General features: G+C 46.3%; 1 protein-coding gene across 1 annotated transcript in view; it reads right to left on the bottom strand.

Annotated features, from left to right (window-relative positions):
- LOC132827917 (voltage-dependent calcium channel gamma-1 subunit-like) overlaps positions 1-18,174 on the bottom strand; it is a 30,456-nt gene extending 12,282 nt beyond the window's left edge. Inside the window, exons 1-2 of the mRNA XM_060844732.1 lie at positions 17,755-18,174; positions 183-257 (exon numbers count right to left, since the gene is read on the bottom strand). Of these exons, the coding sequence (XP_060700715.1) occupies positions 183-257; positions 17,755-17,995 (316 nt within the window). The 5' untranslated portion in view covers positions 17,996-18,174. The remainder of the gene's footprint in view (positions 1-182; positions 258-17,754) is intronic.
- Between the last annotated feature and the right edge of the window lie 4,625 nt (positions 18,175-22,799).

Below are 22,799 nucleotides of genomic sequence, written 5' to 3'. Positions count from 1 at the left end.
GGGGTGTAGGTTATGGATTAGTGAGGGCCCTCCCTATTAACAGCTTTCCTTGTTAATGTGTGACGTTGACAGTTACTCTTCAAAAATAGTGCTCAATGTCTATCAGTCTTCCTTACAGTATTGGATAACAAACCGAATCGATCCCGTAATTAAGCTAGATCTGATAGATTTCAGTCACTTACCTTTCTGAGTAGTAATTTGGAAAATTTCTGCATTTTCTCCTGATGTGAAATGCTTGAAATATGTGCAGTTATATTCTGAACAAAAATGAAATAATAGAAATGAACAAAGTAAAATGGGACATCATTGTTGGTGAGTTTGATTTCAACAAGCACAGTTTGACCTTTCAAATTCATTCCCACTGGAATTCCTGTCCAATCTTCCTTTGACATGAAATCTATTGAACCATCTGAGACAACTGAGCATACACTAGTTAAACATTCAAGGCAAAATTACAAATTAAAAATCACCCCGATTCTCATGAATACTCGAATGAAATTCTTAAGTATTAATTTAACCTCATAAATTATGTCTATAACACATATAATTATTTATCAATCTGGTGATTTATGCACAAACCACCAGTAAAGAATTCATCATCCTCCGAGATGATTAATCATTCTGTCCTGAACTTATTAAGAAACATCTTAATTAGGTAGAGGGAGACCCTCATATTTGCGTAATCGTTTTCCATTGTTTCAGTTACACAGTTTACCACGGCCGAACATATTATAGGAAACCTTCCAGAGCCAGGGTCTAGGGATGCTAGGAAGGTACGTTTCCCATCTAAGTGAATGGGTTCCCTCCTATCCATGGTTTCAGACTTTCACAGTAGGTCTTGGAATGTATTCCCCATGAGTATGGGGTGGGGGGTGGTGGGGGTGTGTGGGGGGCGACTGTATTAATCTAATTCCTTTCAAAAGGGTTAAGTGCCAATAACCTACTATTTGCAGAGTTTATTTGCAGTTTAAGGTGAGCGTATGTCAGCATGACTCAGTATCACTCTCAGACAGTGTCTCACTTCTGAATCACAAGGTTACAAGTTTCAGCTCTATGGCAGGAGGTTAAACTTATTTTTGTGTTCAGTACCCCAGCAAGGGAAAGCTGCAGTGTTGAAAGTGTTGTTCTTCAGACTGTGTAGAAGTTACAGATTCATGGACACACATAAAGGAAAAGCAGGGAACTCTCCTTGGTCTCTGGTGAACAATTTGATCTCCAACATCAGAAACAAGTGAATGAGGCACTCAAGGCTTTGCTGTTCTTGGGACTCTGCAGTCACTGTACAATGTCACTGAAATGTAGTTAAGCATGAAGCAGTACTGTGTAAGTGTGGGTCTGAATTAATAATTGGACTATATGATATCTTCAACAGGTGGAGGGAAATGTCAACCTCAAGTAGTATATTTTTATAGACTCTGTTTATGTTGCCAGTCTCCTGAGATACTGAATATGATCGCTTTTGTCCTGACATCTGATATCATAGTATTACTGTTTCTCTTTATTTCAGCTTCTCTTGTTAAGGACTGGACTGGACTGGACTGGACTTAATATGTTTTGTATGAAGTCATTCACAGGATGTGGACTGGCTCTGCTAGTCTATTAAGTAATTGCCTATTGATTAGGTCAGCATTGATTGCTTATTGATTAGACCAACATTAATTGATTTTTGATCGGGCTAGCATTAATTGCCTATTGATTAGCTCAAAATTAATTGGTTATTGATTAGAACAACATTAATTGTCTACTGATTAGTCCAGCATTAATTGTCTATTGCTCACCGTAGAGTTAGTGATGTGTCCCATTCTTGAACTTTGGCCTTCCATGTGGTGTAGGTACACCTGCTATTATGGTTTAAGTTCCAGGATTTTGACCAATGACAGAGAACTCAGGATGGTCAGTGACTTAGAGGGGAACGTGCAGCTGATGATGTTCCTATGCGTCTACTGCCCTTGTCTTTCTAGGTGGTAGGGGTTACAGGAGCTCTGTAGAAGCCTTTGTGAGTTCCTGCAGTGCATCTTGTGGGTGGGGCATACTGCTGGCACTGTGTGAAGATGTAGGAATGAATAGATAAATGATATACAGTAAGCCAATCAGGTAGACTACATTACCCTGGATGGCTCAAGCATCTTGAGTATTGTTGGAGCTGCACTCGTTCAGGCAAAGGGGAAGTATTCAGCACATTCCAGATTTACTCCCTGCAGATTGTGGACAAACATCACAAGAGTTGCGAGTCTCTGACCCATTCTCATAGCCATTGTACTTTTCTGTATGGTCTGACGGGGAAGTAAGGGGCCAGTGGTATTATTGCTAAGCTATTAATTCAGAGACCTAAATAATGCACTGGGAACCTGGGTTCTATGGCAGATGGTGAAATTTGAATTTAATAAAAATCTAATAACGACCATGAAACTGTTGTCAGTTGTCAGAAATATCCATTGGGTTCACTCGTGCCCTTTAGGGAAGGAAACTGCTGTCCTTACCTGGTCTATGTGTAACACCAGAACCACAACAATGTGGTTGACGCAGAACTGCCCTCTGGGCAATTAAGGATGGGTAATAAATACTGGTCCAGTCAGTGATGCCCATATCCCATGAATGAATGAATTAAAATAAAGTTCAGTTTCTAGTCAACGGTATCCACTGGGATATTGATGGTGGGTAGTCAGTGGTGGTAATGTTGTTGAATGACCACGATTTGGACAGAATGATTCACCTGTTGTGCTGAGGTTTGATGTACTTTGGGACAATTATATATGGTGATGTACTGTGGTGTGGTAGAAGCATAGTTATAACATGTTCTTGTCTTAGGGGTGTGTGTGTGTGTGTGTGTGTGTCTGTCTGTCTGTCTGTCTGTCGGTGGAGGCGTGTATTTAACTGTCAGTGTGCACGTGTGTGTGTCTGTCTGGGTCTGTGTATTTAACTGTCAGTGTGCACGTGTGTGTGTCTGTCTGGGTCTGTGTATTTAACTGTCAGTGTGCACGTGTGTGTGTCTGTCTGGGTCTGCGTGTAGGTGGTGGTTGAAGGGACAGGTCTGGGCTGCTCAGGTTTTCACATGTTGTTTGTGTGTGGCTCCTACTCGGGACTTGTCAGCTGCTGATGACAGGTAGCACTTGGCAGATGTTTCTCTCCAGTTAGGATGGTCCTGGGTCAGGCATTCCTATGAATTGGTGGAAATGCTGTATTTTTCAGGGAGACTTTGAAGGTGGAAAAGTGTCAGGGTTCAGATATTCCACCTTCCTTCTGAATTAAATCCCTCCAGCTCCAAAATCACCCCAGCAACAGCAGAAGATTTTACCCTTGGCAAAATGTAAATCCACTTCATAAAAAAAATGGAAAAGCAAAACTTTGTGCGAATGGTGAAAGACGCTGCCTTTTTCTCCTTTCGACACTTTAGCCGTTAGGATCTTCTTTGTTGTAATCGTTGACCTTTTCTGCCTGATCTGTTCAAGTCATTGATTTAAAACTCCGTTTCTGTCTGCACACCTGCCCCTCTATTTCAGCATTTTCTGTCTTTATTTTAGATTTCCAGTATCCCCGGTATTTTGCTTCTGGACGTGTAAATATTCATTAGACTGTGACCAGTTTGTGTAAAATCTGATTAATATTAACATGAAGTCATTAAATAAGTAAAACCCACTTCTTACTCCTCTCCATTAATAGCATGGGAACGTAAGAACAGGAGTGGGCAATTCAGCCCCTCAAGCCTGTTTCACCGCTCAATGAGATCATAGATGATCTGTGGCCCAAGTCCATTTAGGCCTTAGGCCTCTGGCCCTTGTCCTTAATTCATTGCTAAACAAAACAAAATCTCAGATTTAAAGCTAACAACTGATCCTGCATTCACTGCTGTTTGAGGAAGCCAGTTCCAAACATCTACCATCCTATGTGTGTAGAAGTATTTTCTAATATCTCTCCTGATTGGTTTGGCCCGAAATCTCACACTACACCCCCTAGTTCTGGACTATCCAACCAGTGGAAATAGAGTAGATTAAGATAAACTATCTTTTCCTATTTGTATCTTGAAGACTTTGATCAGCTCATCACTTAATCTAAATTCTGGAGAAAATAGGCTTGAGTTGTATAATCTCACTTAACCCAAGAAGGCTAAGTATCACTTCAGTAAATCCTTGTATTCCTTCCAAGATAATACATCCTTCCTTCTTTCTCAATTTAACACACTTTTTGAAGAGTCGAGAACACCAAGTATGTGATCAGAATTCATTGAATTGAAACAACTAAAATTCTGAAGGGTATAATGGGATAGACGCTAATCTGGTTCGTCTTCACTGGAAAGTCAGGAATTCAACGTTCATTATCAGGATGAGGGATGAGTGACCTAGAACTGAGATGAAGGTGTATTTGTTAATTCAGGCGAAGGTTGTGTATCTTTTGGAATGGTTCACTCCAGAGGGCTATGATTGTCCTATTGAATGTTATCAAGACTGCAGTCAATAGATTTTTGCATATGGAGCAAATAATTGAACATGGGGATATAGTGAGAAAGTGGGGTTCATAAAAAGGGCAGTCAAGACTTTATTGAATTCAAGAAGCTAAAAGGCCTAATTCAGATTTCTATGAATATTATTGTTTTCTTTCATATAGTTTCAAATTTATCTCTGACATTTCTGAAGTTTTACCTCTAACTCTTCTAATGGATTTGAAAAGAGCTACAAAGCATTATACAGCCAATGATGTCGGTCTGAAATGTAGTCACTGCTGGATTTCAAGGAATGTGACAGCTAAATTACACACAGCCATCTCCCACAAACAGCGAAGGGAGAACGATTAATGACCTGTGTGGTTGTGATGTCAACCGAAGGATAAATATCTTCCAAATAGTGTCAGGGATTGGCCATCAGAGAGGGCAGTTCTTATATTGACAGCATCTCCAACACCTTCCACTATTACACCCCTCCTCACCATGCCATCAACCACTTCTTCCCCAACATAACACCACCCCCACACCCAACCCCTCCCCCGTTATCACTCCCCTACCCACCACTCCGCTGTGATCACTCCACCCCACCCCCACCACTGCCCCATGATCACTCCACCCCACACACGCCACTGCCCTGCTATCACTCCCCCACCCCAACCACTCCCCCGCAATTACTCCACCCCACCCCCACCACTCCCCGGCTATCACTCCCCCACCCCACCCACTCCCCCGCAATTACTCCACCCCGCCCACACCACTCCCCGGCTATCACTCCCCCACCCCACCCACTCCCCCGCAATTACTCCACCCCACCCACACCACTGCCCTGCTATCACTCCCCCACCCCACCCTCTCCCCTGCTATCACTGCCCCACCCCACCCCCTCCCCTCCTAACACTCCCCTACCCACCCACTCCCCTGCAATTACTCCACCCCACCCCCACCACTCCCCGGCTATCACTCCCCCACCCACACCACTGCCCTGCTATCACTCCCCCACCCCACCCCCTCCCCTACTATAGCTCCCCCACCCCCTCCCCCACCGGTCCTCCACCCCCACTACTCCCTCGCTATCACTCCACCCCACTCCCACCACTGCTCTGCTATCACTCCCCACTCCACTCATTACTATCACTCCCCCACCCCTCCCCCTCACCTGCTTTCATTCCCCCACCACTCCCCCACTATCACTCCACCCCACCCCCACCACTCCCTGGCTATCACTCCCCCACCCCACCCCCCCACCCCCTCCCCCGCTATCACTACCCCACCCTTGCCCCTCCCCTGCTATCACTCCCCCACCCACACGTACCCACTCCCCTGCTATGACTCCTCCAACTCCACTCCCCTGATATCACTCTCCCACCGCTCCCCCACTATCACTCCCCCCGACTCCACCACGATGACTCCACCCCACCCTCCCTCGCTATCACTCCCCCACTCAGCCCACCCCCTCCACCACTATCCCTATCCCCCCTCACCCTCTCCAACTATCCCACACCCTCCCCCACCATCACTCCCTTTTCATACAGAAGGGAACCACCTCAGTTGTTATGTTGGAATGAGGTTTAAACCCATATCCTCTTGACTCTGAGCTAACCGTGTTTACCAACCGAGCTACGGTTTGCACCTCTAGAATTTTCAAGATCAACACTGCAACTCCAGACAGACAGGATTAAGATTTAGGATGACTCATAGACCCTCTGAGGCATAGAAATCTCCAAGTTTAAGATCTGTAACCTAATTAAGTTATAGTAGAGAAGCTGCCATGTTCACTCAGTGACCTGTAAAGTAATCCATCACCAGCCATTGACCAGTCTCCAATGGAACGGAACCAAAAGTACAACATACCAATTGATATTAACTGCTGACTGCTGGAGAACTCTCCTGCTGCCCTGATAGTTATCAAAATAGGCTATCGTTTGTAACATAATATGATGCATATATATATATAGCAAAGAAGGCATTTAAATTTTCTCGTTGTAAATAACTGCTGAGAGTTCTTGGATGATTCATGTCCATGGTATTTGGCCTGTTCACTGCTGCTTTCATTTACAACAGAAAAGTGTGGTGCCGGAAAAGCACAGCAGATCAGGCAGCAGCAGAGGAGCAGGGGAGTCGCCATTTCGGGCAGAAGCCCTTCATCATTCCTTGTGTTGTTGGTAGACAGTAGTTTACACCTTTAAGGTAAATTGCCACCCATTGTGAAATCTCCTGCAGTTAGAATGTGTCCCCCAGGATATTTTGCAAAAGGAATTTAAGTTTGTCTAAATCACCTTTCAACCATCGAAGTATGTTTAAATACAGTGACTGTCGCAATATACAAAACAGTTTAGTGGATTTGTGCAAAAAAACACTGTTCCCTTTGTTTGTTGTACAGGGTCTGTCCATTTCAATGGATGGTGCTTCCACATATTGTGTAGCCATGAAGGACAGTGTCTTAAAGGGAACGACCTGATAGCAGCCTGCACTCATTCCCTGTCTGTCATCCACATATGCGGCTTTTTAAAAGGTACTATTTCATGGGACCTGAGTTTCACTAGCTGGGCTAGCCATTTATTGCCCATCCTTTGAGAAGGTGGTGGTGAGCTGCAGTCTATGTGCTCTTGGTAGACATGCACGCTGATGTTAAGGAGGGAATTCCAGGATTTTAACCCTGAAACAATGAAGGAAGAGTCATATATTTTGAAGTCAGGATGATGAGTGGCTTGGGGAGGGGCACTTGTAGGTGGCTGTACTGCCCTTGTCCTTTCCAGATTGTAGTGGTCATGGGTTTGGAACATTGGTGCCCAGATCATGTGCTTCAGTGCCATTTGTTGAGATCATAGAGTCATAGAGATGTACAGCACGGAAACAGAGCCTTCTGTCCAACTCGTCCATGCCAACCAGATATCCCAACCCAATCTAGTCCCACCTGCCAGTACCTGGCCCACATCCCTCCAAACCCTTCCTATTCATATACCCATCCAGATGCCTTTTAAGTGTCGTAATTGCATCAGCCTCCACCACTTCCTCTGGCAGCTTATTCCTCTGTGTGAAAAAGTTGCCCTTTAGGTCCCTTTTATATTTTTCCCCTCTCACCCTAAATCTCTAGTTCTGGACTCCCCCACCCCAGTGAAAAGACTTTGTTTATTTACCCTATCCGTGCCCCTCATAATTTTATAAACCTCTGTAAGGTCACCCCTCAGCCTCCAAAGCTTCAGGGAAAACAGCCCCAGTCTGTTCAGCCTCTCAAATCTTCCAACCCTGGCAACATCCTTGTAAATCTTTTCTGAATCCTTTCAAGTTTCACAACATCCTTCCTATAGGAGTGAGACCAGAATTGCACACAATATTCCAAAAGTGGTCTAACCAATGTCCTGTACAGCCGCAACATGACCTCCCAACTCGTGTACTCGATACTCTGACCAATAAAGGAAAGCATACCAAATGCCTTCTTCACTATCCCAGAGGCGTTCTTATTTGGTAATGTGATTGGCATACTTGGCCAGCACATTCCAAATTACTCTCAGAGGAAAATTAACCAAGATACATGAGTGACATAACTCGCCTTTCACACAAACTTCAAATATTGTAATAGAATTCCCCAAGGATTGGACAGGAGTGGAGCAGTGTGACATCTTATTGGAAAGATCACACACCTCTGCCAGGGCAGTACTGTATCATATTACATTCTGTGCTGGAGCATCCCATATACTCTGCTGGAGGCAGAGTATATGTAGACACTAGTGACATTGATCCACCCTTTCAGATTGTATCCGTCCTTAAATATAGAAATTCAGAGTTCTTTCTGGGTGCTCAGGTTTCTTTTTATTGAGTCAAAACACAATTGGGGTAGAGTTTGTGAATGTCTACTGTATGAGTTCTTAAAATATTTCAGGAGGTGCTTGCATTTATTGAACTTAGTCATACAGGTGTACAGCAAGGAAACAGACCCTTCGGTCCAACCCATCCATGCCGACCAGATATCCCAACCCAATCTAGTCCCACCTGCCAGCACCCGACCCATATCCCTCCAAACCCTTCCTATTCATATACCCATCCAAATGCCTCTTATATGTTGCAATTGGACCAGCCTTCACCACCTTCTGCAGACTGATCTGACCATCCTATAACTCACTGTCTTGATGGAGGTGAAAGTGAGAATGGTGAACGATTTCAGAAGGAAATTGGATAGACATTTGAAGGTGATTAGACCTAATGAGTGGGACTGACTGGAGTGCTCTACACAGAATCAACATAGACTGAATGGGCTGAATGGTCTTCTTCCATCACTTAGGTGATCCAAGCTCAGCAGAAATCACCTCTTTAAATCAAATAATTGCATTGGCAATTGTTCTGTTGGAAACAGAGTCCTGGATTCATTAAATAAAGGATCGCAGGGACGAGACACAATCCTGAAGGTGAGTATCAGTGAAACCAACTTTTCTCTGATTGTAATGTGGCACCATTTCAATGCACAAAACACCGCAGAGACACAGACCCTGCAAAGACATTTGTTTCAGAGTGATGTTATTTAGCAGACGACTATAAATTGAGGGACTAATACTGCAAATTACCTGGGACATTATGTGGGTAATTCAACATCATTGAGATAGAAAGGAAAAGGTTACACATCCCAGAAAGTCCATTTGGTAAATGTCTGTAGGCAGCGCCTGTGATAAACATGCTAAAAGGTTTAGGCATATACTGGTTGGTGAATGACCTGTGGGGATGGGGAGTGGAACTGACACATCCAGAATAATTCCACTGAATGAACAGAACCAGCTCTCGAGGGAGAAAGGATCTCAAGAGCTCTGCTGACTATTTGTTGTGTATGGTATGCACTGCCTGAGAGTGTGGCTGAGGCAGCTCAAATCAAGCCCATCAAAAGGAAATTAGACGGCTGTTGGAGAAGGAAGAATGTGCAGGGTTATGAGGACGAGGAGGGAGAATGGCACCAAGTGAATTGCTCAGTTGGAGAACCAGTGCAGACACAATGGGCTGAATGGCCTCATCTTCACTGCAATAATTGTGTGATTCTGAGTGACCACATTGTCAGAGGGGGTTACTATAACATGAAACCTTTCAATATCAACTGTTGAGATGCAGAAATGGAAAACATGCCTTCAAATATAATCTGATTCTAGGGTAGGTCTTGCAGATGGTGTGTTTTAAAACAAATGTTATTCAGTCTAGTAACCCACACAGGTTGATTATAAAAGGTCAGCCAAAAATCCATTTATACCTAGAATCTGTTACTTTTCCCATTTTATCCTTTTGGTGTTACTAAAACATAATTATAGGATACTGGGGTGTTACTAAAAGTTGCATTATTTTTATATCGAAACATTCTGAGATATTTCACCAGAAGGTTACAATTTTGAGCCATATGAGGGGGTATAAGGTCAGATGATGGAAAGCCTGTTGAAGAGGTACGATTTTAATGTGTTAAAGGAGGAATGAGAGACATGAGAGAAAGAGAGATTTAGGAAGGGAATTCTGCAGTTTGAGTCCAGATAGTGATTAAAATTATTGGTGTTCAAGAGACCAGAATGAAATGAATGCAGAGATTTGCCAGTGGGGTTAGGAGGTGCCTTTTCCTAGCTAAACAAATAGAATATAAAGGTAAGGAGGTATTGTTGTAGCTATACAAGGCATTGGTGAGATCACACCTGGAGTATTGTGCACAGTTTTAATCCCCTTATTTGACGAAAGATGCAGTAGCATTGGAGACAGTTCGGAGGAGGTTCATTAGCTTGACCCCGGAGAGGAGGGGTTTGTCATATGAAGAGATTGAACAGTTTAGGCCTATACTGTCTGGAATTTATAAGAATGAAGCGAGATCAAATGGAGGTATTCAAGATGATAAAAGGTTTGAACAAATGTGGAATGGATGCTTCCTCTTGTGGGGCATTCTAGGAAGAGAGGTCACAGTCTTAGGATGAGGGGGAACAAGTTTAAAACAAAGTTGAGGAGAAACTATTTCTCCCAAAGGGTTGTGAATCTCCAAAGTGTGGTGGATGCTGGGACAGTGAGTAAATTTAAGGAGGAGTTAGACAGATTTTTAATTGGTAATGGGTTGAAGGGTGAGGAGCATATCAGCCATGATCGAATGTTGGAGCAGGCTTGAAGGGCTGAATGGCCTAATTCTGGTATAATTCTAATATCTCATGAACTTATGAAATAACATGGCTGGGAGCTAGATGTGATGACAGCAATAGTGAGGAGTGAGACATGGAGAGATTTGAGAGCACAGAAAATAATTCAAATTGAGATGTTACTTATCGGTGACTACAGGCTTCAGTGGTGAGAAAACTTTCAGAAATGGTCATCTGGGACAGAAGTAACAGTCACATTGTTAATTACTGAAAACCAAGATGGATTTGTTGAAGGCAAATTGTGTTTTAGTAACTTGATGAAGTTTTTAATACTGTCACAGGATAGTTGATGAGGGTAATGTCATTCATATGAATTCCATGGACTTCCAAAAAGTGTCAGATAAGGTATCATATTATAGGCTTATCAGTAAAGTCAAAGGATGAAGGGGAAAGTGGCAGCATCATCTGAGGTGGGATGAGTGACAGAAAACAGAATAATGGGGGCCAGTTGTTTTTTCGATGGGAGTAATTTGAACAGGGAGGTTTCCCATGGTCAGTATTAAGGGTCACTGCTTTTTAAAAATATATATTGGACATATAAAATGACTTGGACTTGGGGATGACACAAAACTTGAAAATATTGTAAATTGTAAGAAAGATAGTGACAAATTTTCAAGAGAACATGGGGTGATGGATTGGGCAGATGAAGTTTAATGCAAAACACAATGTGAAAAGCGTAATTATCTGTTCTAACATAGGGTTGGAGGGGGTGTGAACAGAGAGAAATGGGGAGATGATTTCACAACATGGATACAAAGATAGATGTGATCCTGGACTTTATAAATAGAAATGGAGATCACAGAAGCAAGGCAATTTCAATGAACCAGTATAAAACACTGGTTTAACCTCAACAGGAGTATTGGGTCCACATTTACTCTCTCCCCACTTGGTTAAGATGTCAAGGCTTTAAGGAGGATGCACCCAAGATGAATAGGAATTATTTCAGGAATAGGCAACTTCAGTTTCAAGGATAGATTGGAAACGCTGATGTAATTCTCCTTTGGAGGAGAGAGTGTTGAGAGTAGATTTCATAGAGAGGTTAAAAACCAGGAGGAATCTTGACACAATGAACAGGAACAGTTCCTGTTGGCAGAAGGGCTGGAAATCAGAGGACGCTGAATTAAGGTGAATGTCAAAGGTACCAGTGGCAAGATGTGGAATAAATGTTTGTATGCAGCCTGCAATTAGGGTCAGGAATACACTGTGTCTGAGAGTGTGTATAGGGAGATTTACTCATTGCTTACAAACAGAAATGAAATAAGCACCTACAGAATATGGGCAAGAGTGACAAATTGGAACAACTGAGCTATCTTTACAGAGAGTCAGCATGGATCATGTGGCTTCCTTCAGTTTTGTGATCATTCTGTGATTGCATTATTCCATGTTTAACCAGGAGACGATAGAGGCTGGGGAATGGGATCTGGTGCATGTGAGACACAGAAGGCAGATTGTTGAATGGTTTCAAGATTACAGAAGATGCAAAGCAATAGTGATCAAGTCCAGAAGTTACAAAGGCAGATTTCAGAAGCAGATTACCAATGTAAGTGTTGAGTCAGGCAATGTTATGGAGGAGGAAATAAGCAGTTCTTGTGATATTCCAAATACGAGGGGTCATAGTTTTAGGCTGTTGGCAGACAGTATAGAGGGGATGTCAGAGGTGGGTTCTTTACGCAGAGAGTTGTGAGAGCATGGAATGCGTTGCCAGCAGCAGTTGTGGAAGCAATGTCATTGGGAATATTTAAGAGACTGGTGGACATGCATTTGATCACAGAAACTTGAGAGTTCGTACATTAGGTTTACCTCATATGAGAATCAATGGTCAGCATAACATTGTGGGCCGAAGGGCCTGTTCTGTGCTGTACTGTTCTATGTTGTATGTTCTAAGTGTTCCAAATCTCATCTTGGAGTTAAATGTGGGACCAAAATTACAATCAATCTGGTTCAGACTCGGCCAGTTGTTAGGGAAAGGGATCGAGTCAGTGGCTTGGAAATGGAGTTTGTGACGGTGTCCAGAACAATGGATTCTGGCTCCCCAAAATTTAATTGGAGCAAATTTTTGTTCAACTAATTTTGAATAGAGGACAAAATAATTTGACGATAGAGAGTTAGTGGAAGGGCCAAGAGAAGTGAAGGAGAGGTGGAGCTCGCTGTAGGTAATCCTGTGTGGGTGGGGGGGTAGAACAGGCTAGGCTTGTATTCATTAGACTGTAGAATGGTTAGTGGTGACTTGATTGAAACATAAGATCCTGAGGAGTCTTGGCAAAGTGAATGTGGAAAGGATATTTCCTCATGTGGAAGAATCTAGAAGTAGAGGTCATTCCTTAAGATGAGGTCACCTGCTTACGACAGACCGGGGGTATTTTTTTCACCTCAGAGGGCTCTGAGACTGGATCTTTCTCCCTCACAGGCTGGTGGCAGCAAAGGCATTATCTTAAGGCAGAGGTAGATAGATTATTGATAAGCAAGAGGATGAAAATTTCCCAGTGGTAGGCGAGAGTATAGAACAGTTCAATCAGCCATGATCTTATTGAATCGTGGAGCGGGCTTGAGGGGCTGAGAGGCCTACTTCTGTCTAATCCATATGTTTGTCTGTTCATGTGATTTTTGTCTATGATCAGACATAGAACAATTCAATCAGGAAAGTGCAATCCCATTCACCCAGATAGCATCAGAGCTAAATTAAATGATGTACCAATGTTAAAGGACACTGCTGGATTCAAGAGATTAAGGGGAATAGTTTGTCTTCATTACCTTCAACCAAGATGGGTCGATAGTGACATTTGCAGTAATATGAAGGGACTGACTGTATGTTAACTTGCTGATGCTACAGAAAGGTAATGCACGCTGGAGAATGTGCGGAGAGATACAGAGAGGTTCAGCAACTACACTCATTTTAGTTGATAATGAGAGAAAATGTGAGGTTGTCCAATTCAGCAGGGAGAATACAAGAAACAGAGTATCATTTAAATGGAGAGAGACTACATTAAGTCACCAGTTAATGTAGAGTGCTACAGTTGAGAGGGGTCTGGGTGCCTTCGCGCATGAATCACAAAAAAGTTAATAAATAATTGAAAGGCAAATTGTATCTTGGCCTTTTACTGTTAAAGAAGAGGAATATTAAACTAGGGAAATCTTGCTCCAAACATACAGAGCACTGTGCACAATTTTAGCTTCCGAGTTAAGGAGGGATATATTTGCATTAGTAGTAGTTCAGAAAAATTCACTTGACTGATTCCTGAACATGAAGAAAGGTTGAGCAGGTTGGATTTATATTCATTGAAGTTTCGAAGATTGTGAGGTAATATCAGAATTTGACAAGGATTGATAGAATAGATGTGACAATATTTCCCTCATGGGGAATTGCAGATTAAGAATGAGGGCTCTCCCATTTAATAGAATCTCCTCTCAGAGAATTGATAGTTTTCAGAATTCTATATCTCAGAGAACAATTGGAAGCTGTGTCATTCAATACAATCAAGGCTGAACCAGATCCCTTTTTGATCGAGAAGGGATTGAGGTTTATGTGGTCATCCAAGAGAGTGGTGTTGAGGCCAACGTCAGATCAGCCATGATCTTTGTAAGTGACAGACTGGATTTGATGGGCCAAATAGTTACTTCTCCTATTTCTTATGATTTATGCAGTATTTTTCTGAATAACCAGATGTTCCCAAAGTCCGCTACAGCCAGTGAAGTGCTTTTCAAGCGTAGACACTGTCATAAATTGAGGACAGAATTAGAATGTGAGAACGTGTGAATTCAAAACTGATTACAGGAAAGTGATAAGTGAAAGTGATACACCGATAATTTTTCATGCATGGTCCTACTTCCACTGCATGCAAATTCATGGCATCAATTCATCTGAGTAGAAGTTTTACAATCTATCCACATCAGTCAATGTGATTGCTCCTAGTTGGCAAACAAACATCTTGGACCCAGAAACAACTAAAGTGGACTGTGCTCAACTCTCAGCTGTTCTGTAGTTCGGTTTCCAAAGGTGACTGGAATTAAAAGGTGACCTGTTAAACCCAAAGTTTCCAGATTAATTTTGGGAATACATAAGGAACTGGCTAAAATGGAGAACTCAACCACAGTCACAGCCTAGGGATATCTCACAGTATCAACAGCCAATTAAATGCTATTAAACCTACAATCCCATTGGAGTGTAGGAAACGTGAAAGCCAATTCTTGCAGAGTAAGCTTTCAGAAATGTAATAAAGAGTAGGTACCTCTCTCATGTTGTTCAGGGTGAAAGGCTAATTCTGGTTAAGACCTTGGAGAGAATCCCCATTCCCTTGCTTGAGATACATCTGAGAGGGCAGTGGTTCAGTTTTAACTAATTTGTTGTTTGAAATATTTTATCCACAAGGTACAGCACCTGCTCAGTGTTATCTCTATCATCAAATCTCTGGTGAGGAACGTGAACTCAAATTAATCTAGTCCCATTTGCCATTACTTGGCCCATGTCCACAGTCCAATGATGTGCAGGTTAGGTGAATTGGCCATGCTAATTGCCCAGAGTGTTCGGGATGTGTTAATTAGGTGCATTAGCCATGGGAAATGTAAAGTAATAGGGTAGGGGGTGGGTCTGGGTGGAGGGTTGGTGTGGACTTGTTGGGCTGAATGGCCTATTTCCACACTGTAGGGATTCTGTGATTCCATGATATCCCTCCAAACCCTTCCTATTCATATACCCATCCAGATACCTTTTAAATGCTGCAATTGTACCAGCCTCCACCACTTCCTCTGGCAGCTCATTCCAAACACGTATCACCCTCTGCAGGAAAACGTTGCCCCTTGGGTCTTTCCCCTCTCACCTTAAATCTATGCCCTCCAGTTTTGGACTCTCCCACCCTGGCTTTTCACTCTATCCATGCCCCTCATGGTTTCTCTGGACGTAGGTGGGGGGAGTTGATGAGGAAATATCTCCAACACGGTCCAACCAAGTGTAGAGGAGACATTCTTCTCAGACTGTTTCACTCAGATGCTGACTGTCGGACCCCCTTCCCAGACTGTTTCACTCAGATGCTTTCTGTCGGACACTCTTCTCAGACTGTTTCTCCTGGGTTAAACTGTAAGGGACGGTATTTTTAGGGCTGCTACCAGGAGGTTTTTCATCCAGCACCGATTTCTGATAAAGTTGTGAATACAAAGACCTTGAAGCAATAATTAAACACTGTCACAGGGAGGGTTGTTCCACCCCCAAGTACCCAGCGGATTGTCAGAGAGCCGACAATGCTGAAGGAATAGTTGGCAAAATCCCGAGACAAAATGTTTATATGGGAGTCAGCGAGAAGTTAGCGTTCTGTTGCTGGTATATTTAACTCCTGGAGAGTTCAGCTGTCTCACCCTCCAGCACTTGTTCAGGGCGTGGGTGCAGTGAACTGCAGACTAGGCCGGGGATTTTTTTTATATATAAGGAAGATTTTATTTTAATCTGTGAGTGATCATCACCCTGCAGCCGGAGGGAACTGCCTGGCAATTTTCGTGTTCAAGAGAATGGCTCTGAAAGATTTTCTGTTTAAAAAGTGCAGGGAATATTCTCAGCTCAACTGCAGTTCTGTCTAATACACAGCTCCCACTCTGCTCGCTGAACTAGAGCGTTATCAAAGGACAGCGGCTCTCCCCGGGACCTGCAACATTCTGGGGGGGGGGGGGAATAAAAACTTGCATTTATTTATTGTACCGTTCAGTGGGCGGAGAGGAGCTGGCCTGGACATTAACGTGGTGGGACAAAGTTAAAAATCACACAACACCAGGTTAGAGTCCAACAGGTTTATTTGGAAGCACTAGCTTTCAGAGCGCCGCTCCTCCTTCGGAAGGAGCTAGTGGGATAGTATCACGGCACAGAAATAATCGGGAACGGTCAGAGTGTCCATACACTGTGTCACAGTGAACCTGGTGGGTCAGGTCTCTCTGGGCCCCGCTGGGTTGTTGGTCGGTGAGGATTGAGTGTGTAGCAAGATAAAGGCAACATGGGAGGGGTGGGGGGTGGGGTATATACAGACAGACCCAGACACAAGGTGAAGGAATAGACCCCCCCTTCTAGCCATTGGGGGTGGGAGTGGGGGCGAGGTGGGGTATATACAGATAGACCCAGACACAAGGTGAAGGAATAGACCCCCCCCTTCTAGCCGTGGGGGGTGGGGTATATACAGACAGACCCAGACACAAGGTGAAGGAATATCACCCCCCCCCTTCCCTCCCCCTTCCAACCTGCTCTGCCATTCATTAAGACGAAGAGGGGGATCGGCTGGGATTATTTTCGAGTAGCTGGCGGAGGGGTGACCTTCTAGAGGTTTCTAAGATCATGATGGGGCATGGGTAAGCCAAGATCTTTTACCCCCGACCCCCAGTCCATGACTAGTGGTGAGAGGGGCAACTTTTTCACACAGAGGGTGGTGCAATGCCAGAGGAAGTGGGGGGAGGCTGGTACAACTACAACATTTAAAAGGCATTTGAACAGGTTCATGGACAGGAAGGATTCAGGGGGATAGGAACCAAACACAGACAAGTGGGACTAGTCCAGTTTGGGAAATCTGGTCAGCATGGACGAGTTGGGCCGAACGGTCTGACTCTGAGACTGATCACATCCATTCGGTCCCAAGTGCCATATCCAACTCCACCTTAAAATCATACAATGTCTTGGCCTCCACTGTTTTCTGAGACAGTGGATTCCACAAAAACCATCTCTGTGTGGATGAAGTCCTCACTCCTCAATGGTTTACTCTGTACCCTTAAAATGGAAGTCCTGGTTCTAAACATCCCTGTCCTGAGGAACATTCCCAGTCTCAATGAATCCCCCTCCCTCAGGTCTCCCCACAGCAGGTGGACTGCAGCGATTCACGAAGGCAGGAACAGCACCTTCCTAAAGGTGTAACTAGGGGAAAGACTGGCCAACAGTCAGTGACACACAGCCCACAGGCGAATAAATAAACAAGTGTAAAAGACTGCCTTTGCCCAGTTATGACCATTCACACATCCAGGGGGTGTATCCCCCTGTCCCGAGAGAAAAATAAATCCCTGAATTTCTGCTCGGCTGGTGAACTGACTGCGGGAACTTTGAAGGGAAGTTGCGAATGAGTTTCTTTGAGACAGAGAGGGGCAGCTCGGGGAGTTGCTGCCTGAGCCCGGAGAGAGGAGGGGGGGGGGCGGTCTGGGGACAGGTCTCCCTCTTACCTCCCGGGAGGTCGGTGTCTCCACATCCATTCCCGTCCGGGTCCACGCTCCGGACAAACACCCTCTTGGTGCAGAGTCGCCACAGTCCGAAGTGGGCTTCCTCACAGGTGCTGTTGGTGCTCTCCAGCTGGGGGCTGAGTCCTGCCCAGTGGTCAGTGCTGACCGCCACCACTGCCAGGATGATACCCACCGCTATCACACAGAAGGTGAGCTTTACCTTGCCCGCTTTACCCTCCTCCATGGTGCTGCCAAAGAGCAGCAAGACGTGTGTGCTCTGAAATCCTGCACTGAGATCCCTCCCCTCCCCTCTGGGCTGGTTTCAGGGTGGGGGTTGCTAGTTGCAATCTATAGTCAGGCCTTGGCTATAGAGCCCAGTAGTTGCTGCTCTCTGTACTAATATGAGAGCGTCCAGGCCGAGAGGGACAGCCCCACAGTGAAATAGCTTTCTATGAACAGCTGGACGGTGTGTATTTATATCACCGCCTCATATTTAAGGAACTGTGCCTTCTGAAGGGAGCTGGGAGTCAGGTGGCGCTGATCTCCAGCGAGGGGGTGGGGTGAGGGGTGTGTGGGGGAGGGAGGGTGGGAGAGAGAGGGGTGGGGGGGTCTCTGCCCTGGGCGAGAATGTGGGACCCTCCTCACTCGCTCCCTTTGCAGAGGTTTCCTGAGCAGCTGATTCAGACACCTCGGGGGTGGGCTAGCTCAGAGGTAGGGACAATACCACTGCACCACCACACCCCCCCCCCACCTTATTCTACATCGTGTCTCCCTATACCCAGCGCTGAGCTGTGTCCACTGCGCCCCCCCTCAAACCAGACAGGGGGCGCAGATGGGGTAAGGTTGCCGGCAGGTGCCTGGGAGGGGGCAGGGGATAAGGGGAGCAGGGGGTAATGGGGAGGAGACAGCAGTATGGGGAGGGCAGTGGGGGCAGGGGTAATGTAGGCCAAGGGATAATGGGGGTGTGAGGTATGGGGAGGGCAGTGGGGGCAGGGGTAATGTAGGCCAAGGGATAATGGGGGTGTGAGGTATGGGGAGGGCAGTGGGGGCAGGGGTAATGTAGGCCAAGGGATAATGGGGGTGTGAGGTATGGGGAGGGGGTAATGGGAAGTGGGGGTAATGTAGGGTAGGGTGTAATGGGGAAGGGCAGGTGACTTGGGGGCTGTTGGCTCGAGAGGAAATGATCCGAGAACAAGGGTAAGCCTGAGCTGGGCAGGAGCTTGGACTTGGTCCCCGGTCTCTTCAGGGAGTGGGACTGGGATGTGGGTCTTCCAGTGTCTGCACCCCCCAGCCCTATCCCCCATCCCACCACCCCCACCTCCATCCCCATCCTGCATAGTCCTGGAGACTCTGGGGGGACTGGGTACACTCCTGTTGGCCTGCCCTTGGCTCCCAGACTGCCCAATGTGACAGAATCCAGTGTCACAGAGAGATGGTAACTCTGGGTGGGTGGGACCCATCCCTCAAACCTCGCTCAGGGGAAAGCTGCCTGTGATTGCCTTTGCCCCCAGCTGCCTGTTCTCCGTGCTGCATCATCACAGCATCATCCCGCTGCATCAGAGAGCGACCCAGTCGCAGGATCAGCAACACTCCTCAAGCAACGCTGGGAACACCAGGAAATATCCAAGAGAGCAGCTCGGGATTCCTTCATAAACAAAATCAGAAATTGCTGGAAAAATTCAGTGGGGTCTGGCAGCATCTGTGGAGAGAAAGCAGAGTTAATGGTTCGGGTTGAGTGACCCTTCCTTAGTCCAGCTCTGATGCTGCCTGACCCGCTGGGGTTTTCCAGTTATCTCTGATTTGCAGCATCCACTGTTCTCTGTTTTTTTTAATAATCCTGTCTGTTGTTATTATCCAGCTCAGTGATGCTCGGAAACCCACGCTCAGCCAGAGGGGCAGTTCTTGTCAGTCGGAATCTTGTCTTGTGTTCGGGCAGAGCCAATCGATTCCTCAGCATCTCCCATCCAGCATGAGGGCCCGGGGTTCAGCGCTTCCTGAGCTGAATCCATCTGGGCAGCCTGAAAATATCAGGGAAGCTCTCGGGGCCTGATTGAGCAGAGCCCCAACTTTACAAGCATCAGGTCAGGCATCTGTGTCTCTCCACCAATTTAGCTCAGTGACTTTGCTGTGCTTGGAGACTCAGCAGTTAATAATCTGGGCCAGTAGATCAGGTTTGGGAAGGTGTGTGTGTGTGTGTGGCGGGGGGGGGGGGGGGGGGGGAGGGGGAGGGGGGGGGGGTGTGCGGGTGGGTGGAGTTGCTGACATTGTAGCCATCAGGCAATAGACCGGTGCCACTTAAAACTACCTAAGCATCTGTCCCAGACCCCAGGGTTACCGGCTTCTCTGTCCTGTTGTGGACATTAACACTGACTATTCCTCTCTGGAATATGTGACAATTTAACAAATCTCTTTAGGGAAGGGAATCTACTGACTCCAAACCCACAGCAAAGTGACTGGCTTTTTAAAAAATCTCTATTCGGTTTCCACCACCAGGAAGAAAGGAAACACCCGAGTGGCCAGTGACAAGCGGTGCCCTTCACATCAAAGGGCAATGCTGTGTGATCAAACAGTGAAGGGGAGGGCAGGGGTTAAATGAAAATAGAGTTGGCAGGGGGGAATAATGCACTCCACTCCCTGCGGCGCCCACCTCTCCCTGAACAACTCCAGGGTGTTGGTGGACACCGCATGCTCCTTTTCCAGAGACACCTGGGCTCTAACGTAATCACAGAAGAGGGGCAGGCAGTCAAGCCTAACAACCCCCTCCAAGACCCACTGCCTGGAAAGTGCCAGACTCTTACCTGCCCTCTCAGTTCAAGGGCAATTATGCCGGTGATACCTATATCAAATTCCCTACAGTGTTGGAAACAGGGACTTGGGCCCAACAAGTCTGCACTGGCCCTCCGAAGAGTAACCCACCCAGACCCATTTCCCTCTGACTAATGCAATTTGGAATGACTAATCCATCCTAACCTGCATATCTTTGTGACTGTGGGAGGAAACCCACACAGACATCCGGAGAATGTACAAACTCCACACAGACAGTCACCCGAGGCTGGAATCGAACCTGGGACCCTGGCGCTGTGAGGCAGCAGTGCTAACCACTGTGTCACCGTGCCGCCCAAATGAAAGAATAAACATTTTTAAAGTTAGCTGGAATATTTCAATTTGTCACTATAACATATCTTCTTCTGTGTATTTTAATTGTGTTCTTTGTTAATGTGGAGGTCCTGGTGTTGGACTGGGCTTGACTACACCATGTTACAGTTGATTAAATTAAACTGATTTCAAATAAACCTTCTGACTATTTTTTCCTGTCACTGAGATGTGAGATCCCTGAGCCCAGTTAAACGTTGACTCAATGAGAGCAGGAGCGCCCCATGGGATTTTAAAAACGGAACAGAAAGAGACAGTTCCCTTTTCCACAAGCTCCCATTCACCCAGAGATTGCTTTATTATCACAAATACTTGACAGTAACTCAATTCACGTACAAATCCGAATGCGCTGCTTTCGAGCGTCTCTCTCCAGCTGCTATTTCCGCAGTAACTTAAATTCTACATCAGTTTTAGTAAGGCTTCCCACGCACTAAACACAGTATCTAACAGGTCACAGTTCTACAGGGACATGTCTGACAATCTAATGGGGGAGAGCAACCACAAGAAACACAAACCAATGGGAGACACTGAGGGGCTTTGCTCCCCTTATCCCAGCCCTGGATGTGTGAGAGTGTGGGTGTGGGATGTGTGTGTGGGTGTGTGTATGTGTGGGTGTGGGTGTGGCTCTGTGTGGTGTGGGTGTGAGCATGTGGATGTGAGGGTGTGTGTGTGTGTGTGTGTGTGTGTGCACGCAAGAGAGGTGCCAGACTCCGGGAATAGTCTTCAGGTATCAGTCCTCATTCCCACCCACCCCATCAACACCAACCCCTTTCACACACTGACAGAAAGCTGGGAACAGGGGATGGGGGGGGGGATATCTCTCTGGTTACCCACACGACCCAACACCCACACCCCCCCCTCCTCACCAGTCAAGGGTGATTTGAGAACACTTCCCCAGGGATGGGGTGGGGATAAGAGGAGGAACAAAAGCTCAGAAAGGCAATGCAACACGGAAGCCCAGGTGGAGTTGCGGATGGACACTGAGGGGGAACCCGGAATATGAGTGGGGCCCGGGGCTGCACAATCAGGGAGATGCCACATGTGTATGAGACATTAAAACAGTGGGTGGTGGAGCTGGGGCAGTGCTGGGCACATCAGGCTTTCCATAGGGTGGGGGACGGTGGGGTTGGGGACAATAATCTCAAAGTCTTTACTTTCCCCATTCCTTCCCCTCCCACCTTTCACCTCCCCCACCCCCCCACCCTGTTCTGGGCGACCCTTCCTCCTTTACCTGGTTGCATTTCATCTCTTGGTCTATCATTTGCTGATCATCTGCCTAGGTACCACAGCAATGAAACACAAAACCCCACTGGTCAAAGGGGGAGAGGGGAACATGTCCTACAGTTAAGTCTCTCCCTTTGGATCAGGCATGGTAGGGGAGGGGGTAGAGGAGGGGTAAGGAGAGGTGATGGGAGCCAGAGGGTGGCAAAGAGGGAAGGGGGAGAGGGAGGCCGTGGGAAGTGGGGGATTGGTGGGGAGGCGGTGTTGGAGCTAGGGAGGAAGGTGAGAGGGAGGCGTAGGGAGCTGGGGGTGGATTGGGATGGGTGGGATAGGGGTAGGATCTGGAGGGAGAGAGGTGGAGGGACTGGGTGAGGCGATGGGAGCTGTGGCAGAGGTGGGGGAGGGGTTGGGAATGGGGAAGGGGTGGGAGGTGGGGGAGTGGGAGCTGGAGAATGGAGGGAGGGTGTGGAAGCTGGGAGTTGGGAGCTAGGGGGTTGGAGAGAGAGTGGGAGCTGGAGTAGTGGGAGTTGGAGATTAGGAGCTGGGGCATTGGGGGCGGGGGAGGGGAGAGGTTGGCAGTTGGGGAAGTCAGAACTGGACAGTGGGGGAGGGGGAGAGGGTGGGAGCTGGGGAAATGGGAACTGGACAGTTGCGGGGGGAGGGGGAGCTGGGGA

This window comes from Hemiscyllium ocellatum, chromosome 25 (assembly GCF_020745735.1).
Source record: "Hemiscyllium ocellatum isolate sHemOce1 chromosome 25, sHemOce1.pat.X.cur, whole genome shotgun sequence".
Taxonomy (NCBI): domain Eukaryota; kingdom Metazoa; phylum Chordata; class Chondrichthyes; order Orectolobiformes; family Hemiscylliidae; genus Hemiscyllium; species Hemiscyllium ocellatum.
The sequence above is the reverse complement of the archived record's forward strand: the minus strand, read 5'-3'. Positions and strand labels throughout refer to the sequence as shown.